Source organism: Colossoma macropomum, unplaced genomic scaffold (assembly GCF_904425465.1).
Source record: "Colossoma macropomum unplaced genomic scaffold, Colossoma_macropomum, whole genome shotgun sequence".
In the NCBI taxonomy this organism is placed as follows: domain Eukaryota; kingdom Metazoa; phylum Chordata; class Actinopteri; order Characiformes; family Serrasalmidae; genus Colossoma; species Colossoma macropomum.
The window spans coordinates 18,092,385-18,110,638 of record NW_023494799.1 but is presented as its reverse complement, the minus strand read 5'-3'; the positions used below and the strand labels follow the sequence as shown (position 1 = coordinate 18,110,638).

At 39.3% G+C, this 18,254-nt stretch overlaps 1 protein-coding gene across 1 annotated transcript; it reads left to right on the top strand.

Annotated features, from left to right (window-relative positions):
* The first annotated feature begins 2,308 nt into the window (after window positions 1–2,308).
* Window positions 2,309–12,843, top strand: dapk2a (death-associated protein kinase 2a). Its single transcript, XM_036586291.1, has 10 exons — window positions 2,309–2,579; window positions 3,266–3,328; window positions 5,147–5,368; window positions 7,386–7,524; window positions 7,988–8,117; window positions 8,281–8,329; window positions 8,460–8,486; window positions 8,579–8,731; window positions 8,863–8,908; window positions 10,009–12,843. Exons 2-10 carry the CDS (start codon window positions 3,267–3,269, stop codon window positions 10,648–10,650), a joined length of 1,470 nt encoding a protein of 489 aa, XP_036442184.1. The 5' UTR covers window positions 2,309–2,579; window position 3,266; the 3' UTR covers window positions 10,651–12,843.
* The last annotated feature ends 5,411 nt before the right edge of the window (window positions 12,844–18,254 follow it).

Here is an 18,254-nt window from a genome sequence, read left to right as displayed (position 1 = left end):
CAATCCTACACTGCTACAGGAAGAAGGGTTCATTTGCCTATTTTCCGTTACACGTCAGTGTGCGAGAGTGTGCCTGTGAATAGTGCCATTGTTAAAGGGTGTCTATCTACCTGTTCAATTGGACCTCTGACAGGTTCTTGTGATTTTACTGCATTATCTGTTCCGGCTGTCTTGTGTAAATATAGTGCCTTGCAAAAGTATTCAACCCCCATAAAAGTCATCAGATCCGTCTTACAAATTGTTCCAGCCAGTATTTTAATTGCAAACCAATATGCTCTTAAAGTACATTTCCAAGGGCAAAATTCATTATTTGTCAGCAGATGTTTTTTTCTTTAAATAAAAACTGAAAAACGCTGTATGCATCAGTATTCAACCCCTTCAGACTAGTACTTGCTAGAACTTCCTTTTGCTGCAATAATAATCATTGTCCTGCTGAAAGGTGAAGTTCCTCCCAAGATTTAGTTTTTTAGCAGGTTGTCTTATATGTCCCTGTATTTTGTCCCATCCATCCGTCTTTCAGTTGTAACATGATGCCCAGTTCCTCCTGAGGAACAGCATCCCCACAACATGATGCTGCCACCCTCATATTTCACTGTGGGGATTTGTTGAGTATTTGTTGAGGACTGGGCAGTGTTAGATTTGCACCACACACAGCAGAATTTTGTCCAAAAAGTTCCATTTCTGTCCCATCCAACAACAAAACTTTATCTCACATTTTAGCTGGGTCACTCTGATGCTTTAGGGTTAACTCCTGACATGTTTTCTCCTTAGTAATGGCTTCTTTCTAGCCATCCTCTCATCCAGGCCAGTTGTATGCAGAACTCTTAATATTGTTGACTGGTTCACTTTCAGTCCGGTTCCAGCCACTTAACCCTTCAGCTTCTTCAATGTGATTGTTGGCCTCTCTGTGGCTTCCCTCAGAAGTCCTCTTCTTGCTCTGATGCTGAGCTTTGAGGGACGGCCTTGTCTAGGCGGTGCCTGGGTGGTATAATGCAGCTTCCATTTCCTGACAATTGATCTTCCACTATACTGGGATATCCAAACTCTTGGATATTATTTTGTAGCCTCTTCCTATCTCAGGCATGTATATAACCTTACCTCTTATTTCCTTAGAATTCTCTCTGGGCTTCATTTTCGCAGCTTTTCTTCAGATTCACAGTGTGATAAATGGTTGAACTCAGGGGGTCTTTTATCCAAAAAAGACTCTGAAGATGATATGCTCAGTGGTAATGACAGTTTCAGAATTTTGTGTAAGGAGCTGGAGAATGAGCTGCTGGCTGTGCAGTGGGTGAGCGGAGTTCATTACTCTGACGTAGCAACTAGCTGCTTGTTAAGGAACTATAAATTTGGCGGAAGGAATTGCTAACATTAAAACATATTAAATGCCATGTTCACGGCCCAATTTATTTATTTATTACTTTATTTATGTAACTGTTGTGTACAGCAAAACGAGAGGGAATGTGTTATCGCAAATAACCTGCCTTTGGCTCGTGCCTGTGGCCAAATCACAGCTGTGATGTTATTTCACGATAACACACTCCCTCTCATGTTCTGTTGCTTATATATATATATATATATATATATATAGGTAGGCCTATATTACTTTTCATTGAATAACTTATTAGTGTCCCAAAGTCCCAAATAAAAACTGTATATTAATCTACAATGTTTAAGGTGTTATTGAATTTAAAAAGCAACATTTACTAATATGACAAGTGATTCCAAACACCTGAACATTAGTGTATATGTGTGGTTTTGATTCTGAGCATGAACAGGTGAGGGTTTCAGGTGAAAATTTGACCATTGCTGTGCAAAACTACAGTGTCATTTTGTGATGTCTGTAGACTTTTTAGACTGATACTGTGTCGTTGGTTTGTTTTTAAAAACTAGAGATGAGTCCCCAGTCATATGCAGAAATGGTAGAACAATGGTGAAAAGTGTTTACAATATCATCTATTTTTAATCTTTTTTCTTCAATGAAACACAGTCACTTGTGTCATTTCATTGTTTAAAAGTGTCAGTAACTGACTTTATTCTTGGAGAAAACTGCACATAAATTACCATTTCTCATTGTGCAAAGTTTGCCTTTGCTGTTTTTCATAGGCCTTGTGTTGGACAAGATTCAGCTAAACAGTCCACAAAAACATGTACACTAACTTTTCATTGATGTTAAAATATCATATCACTACAGCTTTTAGATTAGCATATCAGTAGATAGGTGATTAGCAAGAATACAACAACTGACCTTAGTAACAGATATCGCACCATATCAGTGGACCAAACACGACGTAACTAGTCTTTTTCAAAATCAAATGCTCCGCAAAAGGACGTTATATTAAGCAGTGCAGACACTCGAATATTACAGCCTAATTATACAGCCTACGTACATCTATCGTTTAGGGCAACTCCTCTAGTCAGTGTGCAAAGTGTTTATGCAGCCATGATTTCAACAGGTGGCGTCCTGTTTTAGACAGACAGCGAGGCTCGCGCACAGGAACGCGCTCGGTCAGGCAGGCTGTTCACAGAAGAGACAAAACAGAGCAAGGCTTTTAAACTATATTCAGAGAACAGATTGAGAGGTAAGTCACTGGAAGCTTTTTTGTTTAATGAACTTTCATAGATGTATGTTAGTTCTAGTTGGTCCCTTTAGCTCAGCTAAAGTTCTGGAATCGGTTAGCATGAGACGGTTATTGTTTGTTGATACAGCAGATGTCACCGTACGTTCATTATCTGCAACCGTTTAATTCACGGACCTATTCAGTGTCACCGTCTAACTCGCTGTTAAGTTCGCAGTCACTAAATCACCGAAACACGAAAGTAGTCCGGAGTTCACTTCGGCTCTGACGTCATCCTCGACCAGCGTTGTTCTGCCATCATTCACACGGATGTTATGGCAGTTAATGCGGCATGATTTTACCATTTTTTTTTTGGAGAACGCTTCTATAAGTACGTGTTTTATAGGCCATCTACCGATAGAAAAAGAGCATGTTTTTATTTAAAGTGTAATATAATATTTTCACCGGTCACTGGGGTCGTCTGGCTATTTTTACTTTTATTTAGTCCGAAATAAGCCGTGAGTCATCCGTGAGTGAGATGTGAAGCAGTGCCTTGAGAGAAATAGAAATAAACCTTTTTCAATGACCAAAAAAATAGATATGCTAGACTTAATATTCCAGTGCATTATTAGGCGTGGGGGCTGGGGGGCTACACTTAAAGCGGGACACTTGCCATCTCTCCCTCTCTCTTTCTCTTTAAAAACAAACAGAATGGCTGTGTTTAAACAGGAGAAGGTGGAAGACTTCTATGAGGTCGGAGAGGAGCTTGGAAGGTTAAAAGACTATTTTCCCTTTCTTTTTCACTTATCATGTGAAGTATATATGACATTAGCTGCATTGACTTGCTGCTGCCTTTTAAGTATTCATGTTGTGTTGTAGTATTGTACAATGTTATGTCAGGGATGGTAACTAATAGTAATAGCCTTGTTGACCTATTGCTTCAACCCAGTCAGGAACAGAGCAAAAAAAAATGTTGTCATTTGATTTATAAAAAATAAGATGCACACTTCAGATGATATGCGTTTGTCTGGTAAAGCTTTATGTTTTGTCTATTTTGCATTACAGAATGCAGGTTTTATTTTTGTATGTCAAGTCTTAGTACTGTGCTCTCAGAACTCTTATTAAGATGAGCCCAGTTTAGCCCATTTTCGCACACTTTGGAGTAGTTTGATTCAGAGTGATGGGTGTCCTGTTAGCCCTGCTTTCATTAGGTGGTAAATATAAATAATGGCTGGATTAAAAAATCTGAATCTACTGATGAAACCTCACAAGATTCAGGGTTTTTAAAAACCCAGCTGAGTAAACACTATAGTTTACATATTGCATATAATGCATACAACATGATCTTTGAGCCATTTCTTTATCTTATCGTAGCAGTTATGCTAAGACAGTGCTATCTGTCCAGTCTTGCAGACCACAGACAGGATACAGCAGAGAGCTATCTTTAGGAGCCCTGCTAAGCTATTTGCATTGCAGTAGTCATTTTTAACCTGACATTTGTTGTAGTGCTTGTTTACCCCAAGCCTAATAAGCAATACATTCTTCATGCTGCTTCCAAAATCAGTGAGTTCTGTGGCATTTTGTTTGGCGTGAATGTATATTCAGTCTACACTTAATACGTTTTCCCATTTTTTAAATGTCAATAAACCAAAATAAACAGAGCTAAAATGTGAAGCATGGTTTTTCTTTCAACAAAACAAGACTATACATGTACCAATAACTTCTCATCAAATTCAAATTATAATAAAATATCTCCTCTTCTACTTAGTCTTATGCAAAACATTTTACACCCATCACATGTTTTGTTGATGTTTTGTTGATTTTCTAAGTGAAAATAAGTTCACACATCCTCAACAGTGAACAAACTTAAATATGGTACTTTTTCTGTAAATTTTAGCACATAATTTCTATTTATTTGCTTAGGTTAACATATAAGAAAATAATAAAACATAAAATGTGACCTAACCTTTTCCCCAAAAAAGTTAATAAACAGCAAATAAACAGTAGGTGTGCAATAAAATGTGCAGTCATGTATTTACTTTCAGCAAAACATGTTATTTGACCAGGGGTGCCAAACAAAATGTTAGAAGACATATTTTAAGGAGTGTATGCTATGGGAGATCCAGGAAGGTTAAACTTGCAATGTGAGTTTCCTTCGTTCTGTCTATGCACTGTAGTCAACAATCACACCTTCATTAATGTGCCCCCATATCTATTTTACATGTTTTACATGGTTTAATTACTTTATCACTATCAGATTGGCCATCCTGCCAACAGGACAAAATTCCATGTTGTTGTTTGGTGCTTTTTGAGCAACATGTCTAATCGGCTGAGGTTGTGCTGAATTTGGGGTTAGTACTTTAAGTTATAAAAAGGCATGTTAACTCCTTAAACTGTAAAGGTCCATATGTGGGCCCACACTTCAATTCTTCATCCTACATATTAATTTCATAGTAGTTACACAATAACTCATAGCAGTTACTGAATAACAAGTCTTACTAATGAAAATGTAATAATAAGCTTAGAATTGAAGAGGTTAAACAGTGATTGTCCTGTTCGAATCTTGCATTCTTGTGCTGCTGTTGCATCAGTGGACAGTTTGCCATTGTGAAGCAGTGTCAGGAGAAGAGTTCGGGCCAAGAGTTTGCCGCCAAGTTCATAAAAAAGAGGCAGAGCAATGCCAGCCGGCGTGGAGTACTACGAGAGGAGATCGAGCGGGAGGTCAGCATTCTGCAGCAGATCCGCCACCCCAACATTGTCACTCTGCACGACGTCTACGAGAACAAAACCGACGTTGTGCTGATCCTGGAGCTGTGAGGACACACATACTTACTCTTTCACACACACATTGATTACTTTGCCTACACTATATGTTCAAAAGTATCCAGACACCCATTCTAATTAAACAATTAATTCAGCTACTTTAAGGGGACTCATTGCTGACACTCAATTCAGTTGCACACGCAGCTTGTACAATGTTTCCTCTAGATTTTTTTGGCAGCTACCAGTGTAGTTTTAAGTCTGCCAGGTCTACAAGAAAGGAACCTGGTACTGCTCCAGCTTGGGACTATTGCAAGAAAGCCCAAATAGATCTGCATTTGATGATAACCCTTGAAAATGCTTTAGGAAGTTGATTACTTACATCTGCAAATATCCAGCAGTTGTTGTTTTACCTCATTGAACACCACATTTTAGTTTCACTTTATTTATTATTCTCTCTTCAGGAGTACAGCACAAATTTGAATAAAACAAAAACATTGCAAACTAATATCTCAGACTGTAGAAAAAAGTATAATTTATGCCTAATCAGACTAAATGCTACACTCAAAAAAACAGAAATTGCACTGTTGTTGGTTTAAATCAGTTTTCTCTCATTGATATTACTTAACGAATGCTTGTTATGTGAAACTAAGTTAGTTGTGTTATTTCTAAGAAATTAAGTGAATTGTCATATTTACTTCATAGGTTTTTGTTTGGTCAGTGTAATCTTTCCCACTGGGTCCTGACACCATCTATTTGCATATCGTTTTACTTGTTTTACTCACCATGTTTTTGTTGCCTATACTTCTATTGTGTGTACGTTTCTCTTAAACTTAATCGCTCAATAAGCAATCAACTGCCAAGCTTCGTTATCGTTGGTGTAAATGTAAGTTGCCATGGAATCTTTTGCAGAGTGTACTCGAAAGACAGATCAGTACTATACCACTACTGTAACTTGATGGAATTCTGTGAATGAAACTTAAACCTACTAAATGGAATACTGCAGTAATATGTATTAGAACCAGAGATGTTATAAAGGAGAAGACTGGTCACAGTTTGAAATAGCCTATAAATGGGAAAGCTCATAACGCTCATATGGCGTCTGTTTACGAGGAGAGCCAATCAGCTTGCTGTTTCAACCAGGGAAAGCCCCACCCCCACCCCACCCTGTTGTGAGATCTGTGAGAGATCCGCAAGAGAACAAGCTGAAAAATCATGTTTCTGTGTGTTATTTAAGCCAAACGCCACAAACTATTTATGCTATTTTGTCATATTTTATTACTGGTTTCAAATAATGATTTGATATGGCTTTTGGTTTCGGTTTTATAGCTCAATCCTCTATAAAAGAGATAGGAATCTGGTCTTGCGTGAGTGCAAATAACTGCCCGGGAGCGTTGCCAAGATGGCCGTTGAGTGGATAGACTTTCCTATAGATTATCTGAAACAATCTGAAAATAGATTATTTTGCTCAAAATTGAGTAAATACCACATAAAAAATTAACACTAGAAGGCAAATGTTGGCCTGTCAGTTATCCTAATGTTTGTATCTCTGGCAGCACACGAGTTTGGCTGGGTGGGCCCCACAGCCTATATTATTGTAGGGGCAACAATGTTGTATAATCTCATTAGAAAAGCATTGCCAGTAGAATGGGGGCATTCTGGAGTAGTAGCACATGAGCCTAAGGTCATGTTGCATAATGCAAAGCGAATACCATGTAAGATCCCCAGTATTGGGCTGTGGAGTAGTGTAATTGCATTCTCTGGAGAGATGGTGTTCTGGAGTTGGGTTGCTGTTTGTGATCCAGAACTAATCAACCAACATCAGTATCTGTAGAGCAGAGGCAGCAACAGGGGAAAAAACTCTTATAAATGCCCCTGATTTCACAAAAAAAGCACATTGGATGAAATGGTGTCTACAAACTTTTGGACATATAATGTATCTAATATTGCACTGTATTCAGAGGCTCACAGTTGACTTTGGTGTTACGTAATGAAGAATGAACAGACAATATTTGATAAGAGCTTTGATAAGACTTTGATAAGATTTTAATAAGGGATAATTGTGTTTAGAGTATCTGGAGGAGAGCTGTTTGATTTCTTGGCACAGAAAGAGTCTCTTAGTGAAGAAGAGGCCACTCAGTTCATTAAACAGATTCTGGAGGGCGTTCACTACCTGCACACCAGAAACATTGCTCACTTTGACCTGAAGGTACATTCACTAACTATAAAAGTGTTTGTGGAGTTACATCACTCTTCGAGTAGTTACTCAGTACTGACTGCCTGAAATTCAGTCATACAGAGAAAGAGTGTTCTGATTACAGATTAGTGATTCTGTAGCAGGCCTCTGGATTGTGAACCATAACATACAATATTTTCCAAATTTCCAAATCACAGTATCAAACATTAATATATTAAGTTGCTATATGTGGGGCTACTAACATTAATATAAAATAGGGAGATGAGATGTGGTCTGGACAAGCTGTTTCCTTTTTTTGCTAAGGAGAAATACAGCTATATTTATATGAGTAATTAAATAATTACTTAATTAAGTAGTATAAGCAAATGAATGAATTGCCATTCGTTTGAACACTGTGCTCTGTTAGTACAGACAGGTTTCTTGGTGTATGTGTGATTAACCTTGTCCATGTGTGGTAACCTTTTCTTATCTGTAGCCTGAAAACATCATGCTTCTTGATAAGAATGTTCCTCTGCCTCGGATCAAACTTATTGATTTTGGCCTGGCTCACAAAATTGCTGAAGGGGCTGAATTTAAAAACATCTTTGGAACTCCAGAGTTTGTAGGTAAGACCTTTGACAAGCATAAATTATAAACCCAGCATAAAAATGGAAAAATTTATGACATCTTTTAGCAAGCTAGCTATGTTGTTTTTTGTTAGCTGACCACAGTGTAAATTCTGAAATGTGATGTGATGACTTTTTTTTTTTTTTCTATTTGCCGTTTCAGCTCCTGAGATTGTGAATTATGAGCCTTTGGGCCTAGAGGCAGATATGTGGTGAGGCTTTGTGTCATCTAATATGAATCTAAAATCTAACTCTGTATTGTCTTGATGATCTTTTTTATTACCCTGAAACACAAATGCATACATACAGAATAAGTTAACTGATGCTGCTTGTCTGTTGCAGGAGTATAGGAGTGATCACATATATTCTGTAAGTTAAGAAGAAATATTGACACATTAGTTGATTCATAACGTCTTTTAGCATTTTATCATAGCTTATACGTTGAGTGTGTGTGTTTGTAGGCTGAGTGGAGCATCTCCATTCCTAGGAGAGACAAAGCAAGACACCTTAGGAAACATTTCAGCGATGAACTATGCGTTTGATGATGAGTTTTTTGGCCACACCAGTGAGCTTGCCAAGAGCTTTATCAGACAATTACTACAGAAGGACACCAAGTAAGGGATGATGTTAAACAGAAAGAGTGCCTTAGATGTTTTTGACAGAGGACTTGAACAATTTGCCACTTCAGACTGCAAACTTATAGTCCAGGATATCTGTAACAAAATGTTGGGTTTTTGCTTTACAGAAAGAGGCTCACTATTCAAGATGCTTTAAACCATCCCTGGATCAAGGTAGTACATATCTAAAGTTTCTCTCAGGGGTGTAAATCTCTAAACATACAACGTAAACAATTCAATGCATAATGAAGTCTACACTCTTGCAAATAAAGGTTCCTAAATTGTTCTTTGTTGAAAGGAATAAAAATCAAACCTACCTGACTTTCCTCTTACCCTAGATGTAGTTGATCAGCCAAGACATGTTTGGCATCTAAAGTTTAGAACTGGTGCTTTGAGGCTAACGTTACTAACCAACCTTAGAACTGAAAAATCAAAGTAGCCTGAATTCTTTTATTAGAAATGCATCCTCAAAACACCTCTCAACCTGCTTAAACCACATCCATCTCTTCAGTAAGGTTGCACAGAACTGTTGATGTGGTTTAGAGCACAGTGTGTTTTACTGAAAACAACCTCTCTATGCAATGGGCAACATTTCAGACAACACCAGGGCTGATACTCACTATGCAGGACTGATCTTAAATCAGATTCCTCCAGATTTATAATGGTCATTGTCACAATTACTGATTCTAGGTCAGCACCCCTACTCTTGAGGTAGTTTGTGAATACAGACCCTGTTGTCTAAAGAGGATACCTGCAGCTTTGTTCATTTTAACGCTTCACAGTAAATTCTACTGGGTCCTAAGCCACATCAACAAGTTTGCGCAACGCTGATGAATGTTTGGATGCAGGTGACTACTGAGTTCAACTTTGTGTGTTTGCACTGTTAGCCTCGCCGCTTCAGTTCTAAACTAAAGAAGCAAAACTTGAGCTTAAGACATATTTGGCAAGTACATCTGGGGTGAGTGGTAGTTTTTCCAGTGTTTCCCACATAGTGTATTCTTGGGCACCCATTTTAACAAAATTCCAAATATTTTGTAAGGTTATGTATAAACAAGGTCTTTATTTGCATAACATGGGACACAACAACAGCTTCATGTGTTTCAACATTTCATTAGTTCTTTGTTGCAGACTTATAAAAAATTAAACTTTGTTAGCAAAACTACAATCTAAATATTTTAGACCTGTGGGAAAAAAACAGTTTTCTTATTGCTGAATCAAACATCTCAGTGTCATTCACCCTGTCTTGTAAACCCTTCTCTTCTTTGGCTCTACAGTCCAATGAGCATAAGGAGGAGCCCAGCAAAGTCCCAGAGAGGAAGCGTGAGCGGCGGCAGCTGAAGACCAAACGGCTGAAAGAGTACACCGTCAAGTCGCACTCAAGCATGCCACCCAACAACACGTACGTGAACTTTGAGCGCTTCGCCCAGGTGGTGGAGGACATTGCAGCCATGGAGGACACTTTCAGCCAGCTGGCTTTGGCCCATGATGGCCTGCAGGAGGACATTGATGCTCTGGTGTCCATCTACAATGAGAAGGAGCTGTGGTACAAAGAGGAGAGCGAGAGCATCCGGCACGAGTTGTCACAGCTCCGCTACGAGTTCCGCAAGGTGGAGGCACAGAGGCGCAGTGTGCAGGAGGACATGAGGAATGTAGAGGGTGGCATTAGTCGCGTTAGTGAGCGCTACAAGGAGAGGCATGCTCATTTTGAGGCTTTGCAGAATGAGCTGGGGGTGGAGCTGCAGTGGGTGCAGGAGGTGGTAGGATCCTTCCAGGTCACCGGGAGCAGCGGAGGGTTTCCCAACTGCAGCTTCAGCAGTGTCTTTAATGCTGATGTGAACGAGGCACTGAAAGAGCTGCTGAACAGGACCTGTGGTGGAGAGTTGCTGACAGGAATAAATCTAGACCAGCAGAGATGATACATATACATTAGTGCTGCACAGTACACAATTTGTTAATCAATATCATGATACTGGCCTTGGCAACATTTATATTGCATAAACCTGCAACATGCAAGTGTGCCCTATGACAAATTACTTTTTTATTATGTGCTGTGAGCATCTTGATTAACCACAAATGTTCCAGATGGATTTATGTTTATGTGGGTATTAGGATGAATCAAGGGGTTCATGTGAACCAACAAACATAAAAAAATTAACCAAACATAATGCATCTTTAACCATCAAATAACATTGTGTTCACTGATGTGTTTTTCACATATTGTCAATTGCAATTTGTATCAGTAGAATTGCAATGTGGTATTTTCCATTTCATGCAGCTCTAATACACAGGGGTGGATTTAGTGATTCTGGGTGCTTAGGCAAAAGACAGAAATGAGGCCCCCTGGATGCACATCTATAAATTAGTTGAGGTTCGGGACTCCCAAGTGGTGCATCTGTCTAAATTCAAAGAAATTATATTATAAAATCCTGTTAAATCTAGTTGATATATCTAATATTTCTCATTTTGAAACTCTTGTAAAATATAATGAGATTATTTAACAGTCCATATCCTTATATACCAGAAACATTCATTCATTTTTACATGAACATTTTCCACCCTCTCTTTATTCCTTTAAATTAAACAGCCTGTTTTTGTTACTGTGCTTTTAAGATATGTAACTAAGCTTAGCTCTGATTGGGGTGACTTGTATTATTGTGCTTAAACCAAAAAGCAGTCGAGGCTGAAACACTCCTTTAGTGTAAATGAGGAGGGCTAAACTGTTGTAAACTGAATGGACAGATGTTTGTAAATGTTTTGGTTGTTCATTAAATCATAGAAATCATCAGAACAGATTAACATTTAAATTAGTATAGTTAAGTTGTATTTTTGTGGCTTATGGAGGCCAGGTGGCTGCCATCTTTTGCCAAGTGCAAAGACTGCCCCTGCGAATTCAAACACATATAAACACATCAACAGAGGTTACACACCTATACTGGTATGATGCTCTCTGCACTTCATCATTTATAAACTTGGACACCTGCCTCCACCTCATTCATAGCATTAGTGAACTGACAAATACAGCACTTGAGTGTAATCAATTCAAATATGTACATCAGTTACATATGAACAATATTATATGCTATAGTAAATAATACTGCACATTACACAACTACATTCATTCTAAACTGAAAAGAAATGGGTTGCTGTAATATTGCAATTCACATTGAACTGATGTACACATTTGAATCAAGATTAGATGTGTTTACAAAAATGACCTTGTTACCTGTTCAACAATATTAACATTTTAAACAGGTCAGGTCATCAATTATGGTAAAGGTGTTCAACAAGGCAAGGCATGCCAAAAACCCACTTGAATTGCGATAGGCGTTTTCATTTTGTATCTAGTTGAACATGAAATAGGAGGCACAGACAATCATCGTGAGCTATCATCAGATTCTTAACAGTATGTTAGGTTATTGGATTTAAAGCATTGGGTCTTGCTAGCTTTTGCCTACTGTCTGACTTTTTGAGTTTTCTGAGTTTTTGGCCTGAGGTTGTTGATGAGTGTCTCATATCTTGAGGATTTTTTGCATGCTGTCTGCTCTGAAAGTGGAAAGATAACGTTTCCATTTGAATGCCATAAAATTTCAATCAATTTCTTACAGTAACAAAACAAATTAAGAGATTATCATGATATCACTATAGAAGCAGATATACTGTTTTAAAACTGTTATAAAGTGTTATTTTAACATGGTGCAATATACAGGGTGATTCAAAAAGATTTATCCAATTTCAAAGTGCCATATTTTTATATATTGAAAGAGGGGGTCATAGAGTTTCTACATGTCAGTATGGCAGTGAACCTCCAACAGCTCAGAGCATTTGTCGTTGGTACCAACTGTTCCAAGAAAAAGGTCACCAGCATCACCAGATCTCACATCATGTGACTTTTTTTGTGGGGATAAGTTAAGGATTCTGTTTATGTGCCACCACTCCAAATAACACTGGATGATCTCTGAAATCGCATTGAAAGAGCCATGAGTACAGTGACACCTGACATGCTCAGTCAAGTATGGGATGAATTTGACTATCATGTTGATGTTGTACAGCTGAAGGAGGTCATATTGAGCACTTGTAAAATTGCATAATAAACTTTATGCTCACTTAAACCATTTGCAATTTACTGCATTGTTCTGTAATGATTTACAAGTGAAATAAATTATTTTGAAATCGGATGAATCTTTTTGAATAACGCTGTATAGCCGTATGCAAAAATTTGGGTGCCCCAAATTACATGATTTGTTGATTTTCTAAGTGAAAAAAGTACACATCCTCAGAAGACACAACCCTTCACATTTTAATGTACAGTTACTTTTTATGTGCTGAATAATGAAAGTGTGGCCTGTGTCAGATTCAATTTTTTTTCCCCAATATGTTAAACAAAAAATAGAGATTGTGCACTAGAATGTGTTGGATTAATAACTTATTTTCACTTAGAAAGTTAACAAAACGTCATTTGGTATGTTCAGTCTTACACACAACTGTAAGGGTTTGTTCATGTTAATGACTGAAGAGACTTAAGTTTCAGTAGTAGTAGTATTTAAGATTCTGTAGTAGCAATGTTTTGTACGAAAGATTACTTCTTAGTGCTTGTTGTCCTTAATAGTATTATTTCTTTCAGACACTCAAATCAGTATTAAGACTGATTTTTGAATGGAGTTTTAATACAACATAAATAAAAGATTAAATACTTTCAACATTCATCACAGTGCTGTTATCACAGATTTACCTTGGTATACACAATACTGAAAATTCATTCATTCATCTTCTTAGACCACTTGATCCAGCTAGGGTCACGATAGCAGTCAGGAAAGCAGAGAATCCCAGATGACCCTGTCCACCGCAGCTTCCGCCAGCTCATTCTGGGGACCCCAACTTGGAGATATAATCCCTCCAGCAGGTCCTAAGAAAACTTTGAGGTTCCAGTTGGCAGTGCCTGGTAAACCTCCAACGGGAGGTGGCCAGGGGGCAGACCGAACCAACTCAACTGGCTCCACTCAATGTGGAAGAGTAGCGGCTCTACTTTAAGCTCCTCCTGGATGACCAAGCTCCTCACCCTATCATGTAGAGTGTAGACTGCCACCCTGCAAAGAAAGCTTATTTCCGCTGCTTACATTTGCAATCTCATTCTTTCGGTCATTACCCAAAACTAATGACCGTAAGTAAGGGTTGGGATGTAGACTGACTGGTAAACAGAGAGCTTTGCTTTATGGCTCAGCTCCCACTTCACCACTACAGATCGGTACAGTGACCGCATTACTGCTGCTGCGTGTCCCAGCCAGCCTGCGGCCAATCTCACAATCCCTCTTCTTACACTATATTGCCAAAAGTATTCGTTCGTCTGCCTTCACATGCATATGAACTTGAGTGACATCCTATTCTTAATCCATAGGGTTTAATATGATGTCGGCCCACCCTTTGCAGCTATAACAGCTTCAACTCTTCTGGGAAGGCTTTCCACAAGGTTTAGGAGTGTGTTTCTGGGAATTGTTGACCATTCTTCCAGAAGCACATTTGTGAGGTCAGACACTGATGTTGGACGAGAAGGCCTGGCTCGCAGTCTCCGCTCTAATTCATCCCAAAGGTGTTCTATAGGTCAGGACTCTGTGCAGGCCAGTCAAGTTCTTCCACACTAAACTCGCTCATCCATGTCTTTATGGACCTTGCTTTGTGCACTGGTGCGCAGTAATGTTGAAACAGGAAGGGGCCATCCCCAAACTGTTCCCACAAAGTTGGGAGCATGAAGTTGTCCAAAATCTCTTGGTATGCTGAAGCATTAAGAGTTCCTTTCACTGGAACTAAGGGGCCGAGCCCAACTCCTGAAAACCATAATCGCCCCTCCACCAAACTTTACACTTGGCACAATGCAGTCAGACAAGTACCGTTCTCCTGGCAACCACCAAACCCAGACTCGTCCATCGGATTACCAGATGGAAAAGCGTGATTTGTCACTCCAGAGAACAGCTCTAGAGTCCAGTGGCAGCCTGGACAAAATGACAACAAAGTCAATAATTGACCTTTGATCCAAGGAGATCTGGTATCAATTACACTTATGAATGTCCTTGTGTTTGAACTTGGAGTTCATGATGGATAATCCATGACTAGCACAGAAGTCCAACAACAATTCACTATTTGGGTTTAGATGGGGCAGGCTGTTCTTCCCAATCACCCCTCTCCAGGTTTAAATACTCAAAACTGCTGTTTGGTGCATAAACACATACAACAGTCGAAGTTTTTCCCTTTTAAATCATATTAAGGTGCCCCTCTCGTCCACCGAGACAAACTCCAACTGCACGGCAGCCAGCTGGGGGCATGTGAGTATCCTCACAACCACCCAGCACCTCTCACCTGGGCAGCCCCTGAGTAGAAGAGGGACCGACCCCTATTAAGGAGTTTGGCTCCAGAGCCTCCACTGTGAGTGGAGGTGAGCCCAACTATGTCTTGTTGGTACCTCTCAACCTCCCACACAAGCTCCGGCTCCTTTCCCCAGTGAGTTCCACCTACCAAGAGCCAGTTTCCGCTGCAGGGGTCCATGCCACCAAGGATCTCCCTGCCATCTCCCACCACCTGAACGGCACTGCACTGGTACCCCATGCTGGACCTTGCGACTAGTGGGTCCCCTCACGTTGCCTTTTTGGGCTGAGCCTGGATGGGTTACAACAGCATGGCTGTGTAATCAGAAACCGTGGGTGCTAGACTGCAGTCTAGACCTGTCTCCCATTGCAAGTGCGATAAACTATGACAAAGAATACTCCATACTGTTGCATGGCTGAAGACTTGTATAATGGAAGAAATTCTGAAAAAATCTGCTTTCAAAACTAGATCAGTTGGTGTCATTAGTCCACAAACAGTTATTAACTGGAAAGGCAATGCAACACAGTGGTAAACATGCTCCTGTCCCAACTTTTTTGGAAAATGTTGCAGGCATCACATTTCAAAGGAGCATGTATTTACAAAATATAAAAACATTAAAGTTTATAGAGTAAAACATTGAATTCCAAAAATAATATAGTTTGTATGCTGTTTTTTAATTGAATATAGATCAAACAGAATTTACTAATACTGTTTTTTGTTTGAATTAGCATTTTACACACAGTCCCAACTTTTTGTTTGTAATTTCCCCTTTCCTCTGCTTCTATTGTATACAGCCTTTCATAGGAAATTGATGTATTTTGAATAAGTCTGTTTTTATCATCTTGAGAGCACTGAGAGGTCAGCCTCCATAAAAGGAAGTGTACTTAGGGTTGGGGTTGGAGATCATGTACACAAACCTATCACATTATTTGAGGACTGTTTTATGTAAACCTGGTTTATGTAGTTGGAGTAATTCATTTACTTGCTGGCTTACTACTGACGCTGCAGAAACTTGAAACTATAGACAGTGTATGTGTGGATTCTAAAGGGAGGTCAGTGTGTACAAGCTGTTATTCCAAAACCGTGTGTTCTTGATTACTTGCTCAGTTCTTTACTTACATAATGTGTCATGACACTGTCATGGGAGTGGTTGGTGTATGTGCTGTTTTTGCTTTTTTGGTGTTTTTCTTACACTATACCAACAAAAGTATTGGGACACATACACATTACACTTACTGGAGCTTTTATGGCATGCCATTCTAAATACATAGGCATTAATATGGAGTCTGTCCCCCCCCTTTGCAGCTATCACAGCTTCTACTCTTCTGGGAAGCCTTTCTACAAGATTTTGGGGTGTGTTTGTGGGAATTTTTGCCCTTTAATCTGGTAGAGCATTTGTAAGGTCAGACACTGATGTTGGACGAGAGGGTCTGGCTTGCAATCTCCGTTCTAGTTTATCCTAAAGGTGTTGGTTGGGTAGGATTGAGGTCAGGGCTCTGTGCAAGCCAGTCAAGTTCTTCTACACAAAACTCACCCAACCATGCCTTTATGGATTTTGCTTTGTGCACTGGGGTTCAGTGATGCTGGAACGGAAAAGGACCTTCCCCAAACTGTTTCCACAAAGTTGGAAGTGCAGAATTGTCCAAAATGTTTAAGCATTAAGATTTTCCTTCACTTGAACTAAAGGGCCTAGTACAACCCCTGAAAAACAACCCCTTAGCATCATTCCTACTCCACCAAACTTTCCACTTGGCACAATGCAGTCAGGCAGGTAACGTTCTTCTGGCATTCATCAAACCCAGACTCGTACATCAGACTGCCAGATAGAGAAGTGTGATTCATCGCTTCACAGAATACGTTTCCACTGCTTTAGAGTCCAGTGGCTTTACACTACTCCCCCCAATGCTTAGCATTGTGCATTTTTAACTTAGGCTTGTGTGTAGCTGCTTGGCCACAGAAACACACTCCTAACGCACAGTTCTTTTTGTGATGTTGCCTTTAGAGGTAATTTAGAATTCTTTAATGAGTGACTTGACAGAGGATATGCACTGTGCACTTCAGCCCTCAGTGGTCCCACTCTGTAAGTTTGCGTAGTTTACTGCTTCGTGGCTAGGCTGTTGTTGCTTCTAGGTGCTCCCATTTCAGCAATTACTGTTGACTGAGACAAAAATTTCACAAACTGACTTGTGGCGAAGGTGGCATCCTATGACAGTGCCATGTTTAAGGTCACTGAGCTCATCAGCATGACCTATTCTGCCAGTGTTTGTCTATCAAGACTGTATGGCTACATGCTTAATTTTATCCCCCTGTTAGCAATAGGTGTGGCTAAAACACCTGAACTCTGAATACTTGTGTCCACATAATGTACTTCTGGATGTGCAGTTATCACTCAAATCTTTCATAGAACTATTCAGTAAAACAGCACACGGCCAAAAACATAATTTAGTGTGCAGCATCTCTATTGCTGAAAGCATAAATAAGATTATTGGAAAATGTTGGTGAACGTTTACCAAGAGATACCAATTTGAATATACTTCAGTATAAATTGCATTTAATTGTAGTCAAAAAAAAATTCAGTCTGAATTCTGTTTTTCACATGAATGTCTTTTTCTGTTACCATATTCATTTTTAACAAGAATTTCATGTCTGTTTTTGTGATTTCTTAAGGTAGACAAGGGTGAAAAACATTGTGAAAATGGCACAGTGAACAAAATGTAAGAATGTTATTACCTATAAATTGCAGTTATCACAATTGATAGCAAAAACAATTAAATTTTTACAACCCCATTTCCAAAAAAGTTGGGACTCTATATGGGTATAAATAGAGCATACTAGAGAGGCTGAGTCTTTCAGAAGTAAAGATGAGGAGGGGTTCACCACTCTGTGAAAGACTGCACGATCAAATGTGCAACAATTCAAGACACTATTCAACTAATTCAATTTCTCAACATAAAATACCAAAGAACTTTTGCTTTTCATCATCTATGGTACATCATAACATTAAAAGATTCAGAGAATCTGGAGAAATCTGTGTATGTAAGGGACAAGGCTGAAAACCAGTATATGCTGGCCATGATCTTTGGGCCCTCAGGCAGCACTGCATTAAAAACAGACATGATGGGGGCTCCCGAGTGGCGCAACCGTCTAAGCGTTGGCCCTATCATCA